The sequence below is a fragment of the Acanthamoeba castellanii genome (assembly GCF_000313135.1).
Source record: "Acanthamoeba castellanii str. Neff unplaced genomic scaffold scf7180000084751, whole genome shotgun sequence".
Classification (NCBI taxonomy): Eukaryota; Discosea; order Longamoebia; family Acanthamoebidae; genus Acanthamoeba; species Acanthamoeba castellanii.
The window spans coordinates 2,882-8,339 of NW_004457573.1; the positions used below are offsets into that span (position 1 = coordinate 2,882).

General features: G+C 60.7%; 2 protein-coding genes across 2 annotated transcripts in view; both read left to right on the forward strand.

The window, feature by feature from the left end:
- Positions 1-1,400, forward strand: part of ACA1_194500 (serine/threonine protein kinase, putative) — a gene marked incomplete at both ends in the record, with an annotated part of 2,504 nt that extends 1,104 nt beyond the window's left edge. The window contains 4 exons of the mRNA XM_004342868.1: positions 77-207; positions 306-499; positions 606-715; positions 792-1,400. Of these exons, the coding sequence (XP_004342917.1) occupies positions 77-207; positions 306-499; positions 606-715; positions 792-1,400 (1,044 nt within the window). The remainder of the gene's footprint in view (positions 1-76; positions 208-305; positions 500-605; positions 716-791) is intronic.
- A 30-nt stretch (positions 1,401-1,430) lies between these two features.
- Positions 1,431-5,372, forward strand: ACA1_194610 (serine/threonine protein kinase, putative; the record flags this gene model as incomplete). The annotated part of the gene is made up of 13 exons (XM_004342870.1): positions 1,431-1,555; positions 1,662-2,175; positions 2,282-2,398; positions 2,487-2,848; positions 2,966-3,119; positions 3,207-3,362; positions 3,432-3,529; positions 3,594-3,758; positions 3,850-4,003; positions 4,098-4,206; positions 4,298-4,947; positions 5,005-5,119; positions 5,266-5,372. The coding sequence occupies 13 exons, from the start codon at positions 1,431-1,433 to the stop codon at positions 5,370-5,372; spliced, it is 2,826 nt and encodes a 941-aa protein (XP_004342919.1).
- Positions 5,373-5,458: the final 86 nt, after the last annotated feature.

Here is a 5,458-nt window from a genome sequence, read left to right on the forward strand (position 1 = left end):
CGTTGTCGACGTGCACAACGGCAACCTGTCCACTTCGTGGCCTCTGGTCATGTTCAGCTCGATCACCACCCGGCAGCACGCCAACGCTTCGTCCTGCACGTGGATGACCTATGGACAGCAGATGCTCGTCTGGACCCAACTCAACGAACAGGCCACCAGAACCATCGAGGAGCAGGGCTACATGCCCCTTCCTCTCCTCTACAAGCGGTGCCGCCACCACCCTTCACATTTTATTACTTTGTGTTGGGTGCTCTGTTTTCAGTCCGTCGCTATCTCATGCATTGTGCCTTGGTCCTGTTGGACAGGTTGGTCATGGACTCGTTTGGTCTGCTGTCGTGCAATGGCAAGCAGGTGTTCTCTACCAAGGTGGTGATTGGCAAAGGCAACGATTTCAAGATCGGCCCCATGTGGGCAAGCGCATACCCTTTCGACTCCAACTTCCAGATGACCTTGTACAGCGAGGTCAACGGCACTCATGCCCTCTATGAGTTGGCCTCCGGTACATGACAAAAAGAGAGAGAGAGAGAGAGAGTCATTTTATGACGTTACATTGGCGACTTACCTGCTTTTGCTTCTTCCCATAGGTAATGTCGACTTTAGCGTAGTCAGCTACGACATGATTGACCATCAAGAGGCCTCGCAGGTGAGGAAAAGGGACTCCTCTGATCAGTTGAGCCTGCCGATCGTCGCCTTTGCCATTGGTGCCGCCTACAGCGTACGTCTTAACCCCTACGCACCCCGAATTTCGCTCATGTGGTGTGAACTCATTTGCCGACCGTGTCGGTGTCCAGTTGCCGGAGGTGCTCAACCGTGGCTCGCTCCTGCTCAACCTCGCCACGCTAGCCGACATCTATCTGGGCACCGTAGATACGTGGGACCACGCGGCCATCCGCGACCTCAACCCAGAGCTGGCGTCCCTTCTGCCCAACAAGAACATCACCGTGGTGCTGAGCACCAGCATGCCCTCTGTTACCAGCATCCTCATTCAGACACTGAGCAGCGCGAGTCAGGCCTTCCGCGATTCGATGGTACGGACCCACGGAGAGAGGGTGCATCGCGTCGGCGAGCTCACACCTTGCGGAACGTGGAGACAGGTGGACGCGAGCTTCCCCGTGGAGAGGACGGGTCGGGTGTTGTGGGCCGATGACGTGGCGGCAGCGCTTGACGAGAACGCCTACACGCTGGGTGTATGGCCGCAGCTGCCCATCGTTGAGCGGCGCTACATCGGGTTTGCCGACCTGATCAACGCGCGTGGGGAGCGGGTGTCAGCCTCGGCCGAAAGTGTCGCGTCGGCCGTGAAGGACTACCGCGACCAGCCCTTCACCTCCGTTCTCATCAACGGTTCGGCACCTCTGTGGCTCGCGCTCGGCCTCATGGCCCTTAACTCACGAGACAGATGAGCACCAGGAGGGGGGACCGCCAGCTGGCCGATGGTGAGCTACGATCACTTGGTCCTGCGCACCTCAGACATAGTCAGTTGCGTGAAGGCCGGTACGTTGGTCGACTTCCTGTACTGGACTCAGGTCTATCCCGCAGCCCTCTCCCTGGCCAATGAGTGCGCGCCTGCCCACCCCCCTCCCGTGATCTATCCCATCATCGCCCCCCTCCCTACATTTCAAAGTCCATTGCTCACCCTGTGCGCTGTTGAGCGTAAAACACAGCAATTCGCTTTCGATTCCCGACCACCCGGAGGCCAGGGCTCGACTGGCCCGCGTCATCACCAATACCATGTGCGCCGGCGAGCCCGTGAGCTCGTTCGCGGCGTGCGTGTCCGATGGCGTCATATGCTCCGATCGCGGTTTGTGCACCACGTCTGGCACGTGCGAGTGCGACGAGGGCTTTGCCGGCAGCCTCTGTGAGACCCTCGCGCCCAACAGCTCGGACAACATGGGCGTCGTGCTGGGCGCCGTGCTGGGCTCGGTCCTCCCGGTCGCCGTGATCCTCATTGTCGTGATGTGCGTGGCGGCGTTGGTGATGCGGACGCGGTGGAGGCGCGAGAAGGAGAACGAGTGGGAAATCGACATGGAGGAGCTCGAGATGGCCGAGGAGCTGGGGACCGGCGGGTTCGGCACGGTGCAGAAGGCCGTGTGGAAGGGCACGGAGGTGGCGGTCAAGACGATCACTTCGGGCAACACCGCCGCCACGCGCGAGCTTGAGCGCAGCTTCAAAGAGGAGGTTCTCCGCCATTTCATTTCATTCTGTTCTTCTTTTCTCTTTTTCCATTTCCCAGAGCGTCACTGGCCGAGACGGGGCAACTGATGGGCCGTGATGATGTGTGCAGGTGCGGATCATGACCGCGTTGCGGCATCCGAACGTGGTGCTGTTCATGGCGGCGTGCACCAAGCCGCCCAAGATGTGTATCGTCATGGAGTTCATGGCCCTCGGTTCCCTCTTCGACGTATGCACCTCCTCTTCACTCCCTGACCCCGCCCCAAAAACCTCGCTTACGGTTGCCTCGCTCCTCGCGCACGGTGCCAACTGTGCAGCTGTTGCATAACGAGCTGGTGTCGGACATTCCGCTGCCGCTGCGGATCAAGATCGCCTACCACGCGGCCAAGGGCATGCACTTCCTCCACTCGTCGGGCATCGTGCACCGCGACCTCAAGTCACTCAATCTGCTGCTTGACTCCAAGTGGAATGTCAAGGTGGCGGACTTTGGCCTCACGCAGTCCAAGGAGCAGCTCGCGCGATACGAGCCCACCTGGCAGGCCGAGGGCAGCCTTCACTGGATGGCGCCTGAGGTGCTCAACGAGGCGCCGGAGATTGACTACGCCATGGCCGACATTTACAGCTTCGGAATCGTCCTGTGGGAGCTCCTTACGAGGGAGCAGCCCTACTACGGCATGACGTATGTTGTTGTTGTTGTGGTCGTTGTCGTTGTCGTTGTCGTTTCACATGGTGTGTGTGCGGTAGTAGTGTGACAAAGCGGCGCGTGCGCGTGGTGGTGTTGATGTCGACGATGCAGACCGGCGGCAATTGCGGTGGCGGTGATTCGGGACAACGCGCGACCGCCGGTGCCCGGTGAGCAAGAGCTGACGGAGGCCGCGGTGCCGGCCGAGTACGTCGAACTCATGCGGAATGCTTGGCATGCGGACCCTGCCATTCGCCCCTCGTTCTTGGTACTAAGTTGTTAAGTAGGGGCGTGTACGTGTGCGGTGGTGCGTGTGTCGTGGTGCGGTGGACTCACGCCCTGCGGGCACTCACAGGAGGTCATGACGAGGCTGAGCGCGATGGGCGACAACGGTGGCTGGCTGAGCTCCGTGACCTCGTCCTCCAGCATGAGCTCTCACGACCGCTCGGGCGCCTCGTCGTCGGATAGCGTCTCAAACCCCAAGGACTTTGGCGCAGCATCATGGGACGGGGTGCGGCCGCCGGAGGGCGAAGTGACGATCGTGTTCTCGGACATCTCGCGCGCCGCCTCGCTCTGGGAGTTCGACGCGGCGGTCATGCGCGATGCCACGCTGCTCCACAATGGGCTCCTTCGCGACTTGCTCAAGAATCACCACGGCTACGAGGTCATTTTCATCCGGTACCACACACACCACACACACACCGCACACACACAATACGAGGCTGACACGAGTACAACACAGGGATAGGACGAGCGGGGAGGGCTCCTTCTGCATGGCGTTCGCGAGCATGCTCGACGCAGTCGAATGGAGCATGGATGTGCAGCGATCGCTCATGGAAGTGGAGTGGCCCAAGGCGCTGCTCGAACACCCGGGCGCCGCCGAGGAGTGGGACGACATCCACGAACGGTACCTTTCTTCATGGGCTGCCAAGGCTTCATTCTTCTGCGACTGAGACTGACCTGGTTCGTTCCTGCGTTGGCTGTGTCGGGATTGGCAGGCCGGGGCTGATGTTCAAGGGGCTGCGGGTGCGAATGGGCGTGCATGTGGGCAACCCGCGCGTGATACGTGACCCGAAGACGCGGCGGGTGGAGTACATTGGGCCGGTGGTCAACGCTGCAGCCCGCATCACGGCCATCACCCACGGTGGACAGGTGCGCCCTAACCCCTCTTTCTCCTTAGGGTTGCCCAATACCCATTGTCGACAAAACCACACGAACCACGAATCACGCTCAATGTGAGGTGCAGATCGTGATGTCTCGGGAGGCCAAGCTGAAGCTCAACGGCAGCGCACTTGCCGACGAACACGCTCGGTTCATCAACCTGGGCAAGTTCGAGATGCCCGACAATCCGGCAGGTATGCGACAGTGGTGGCCGTATGGCACCTGACGGAGAGCTGACAACAGGGAGTTTGGCTTGTGTGCGTTGGGATGGCTTCGCCTCTGCAGGCTCCACGCTCTTCGAGGTCAAGACGCGCGGCCTCGAGTCACGCTACTTTGCGGACACGCCGCTGGTTCCCGAGGTCCAGGCAGGCAGCGACGACGAGGCACGCTCGCTACAGTCGGTTCCATCGGGCCTCCACCAGAGCGTCCGCTCAGGCGAAATGGATCAGCAGCTTCACATCGTGGGTGAGGGGATGACATTCAAGGAGGACAACTTCCTCATGTCGGCCAACCTCTGCCGCTGGGTCATCGACTATCATGATATTTCGATCGGCAAACAGGCACGTGCTGAGATTGCTGGCGAATGGACGTTATCTGACGATCTACGGTGTGGTGTTGGCTTGCGTTTGCAGGTGGGGCTGGGCTCATACGGCACGGTGTATGTCGGCCGGTGGAAAGGGGTCGAGGTGGCTGTCAAGCGGTTCATCAAGCAACAGCTCGACGAGCGGCGCCTGCTTGAGTTCCGCGCCGAGATGGCGTTCCTGTCGGAACTGCACCATCCGAACATCGTGCTCTTCATCGGGGCGTGCGTGAAGCGGCCCAACCTGTGCATCGTTACTGAGTTCGTCAAACAGGGCGCCCTCAAGCAGGTCCTTGCAGACTCGGCCGTCCGGCTGGCGTGGCCACGGCGCCTGAGGCTGCTCCGATCGGCGGCCGTGGGGCTGGCCTACCTGCACACGCGCGAGCCGGTCATCGTGCACCGGGATGTGAAGCCCTCGAACCTGCTGGTGGACGAGGAGTGGAACGTAAAGGTGGCCGACTTTGGGTTCGCACGCATCAAGGAGGAGAACGCCACCATGACGCGCTGCGGCACGCCCTGCTGGACTGGTACATCCCACCTCATGCTTCTTCTACTCCTCTTGCTTACTGCAATGTGGCAAGTCATTGCCACCGAGATGGTATGTTGCACTTACACACACGCGCACACACACACACACACACCACAAACAGCGCCGGAGGTGATCAGGGGCGAGAGGTACTCGGAGAAGGCCGACGTGTACTCGTTCGGCATTATCGTGTGGGAGATGGTCACGCGCAAGGCACCGTTTGCTGGGCGCAACTTCATGGGCGTCACGCTTGAGGTGCTCGAGGGTCGGCGGCCAGCAGTACCGGCGGACTGTCCACCAGCGGTGGCCAAGCTGATGAAGAAGTGCTGGCACAGGGATG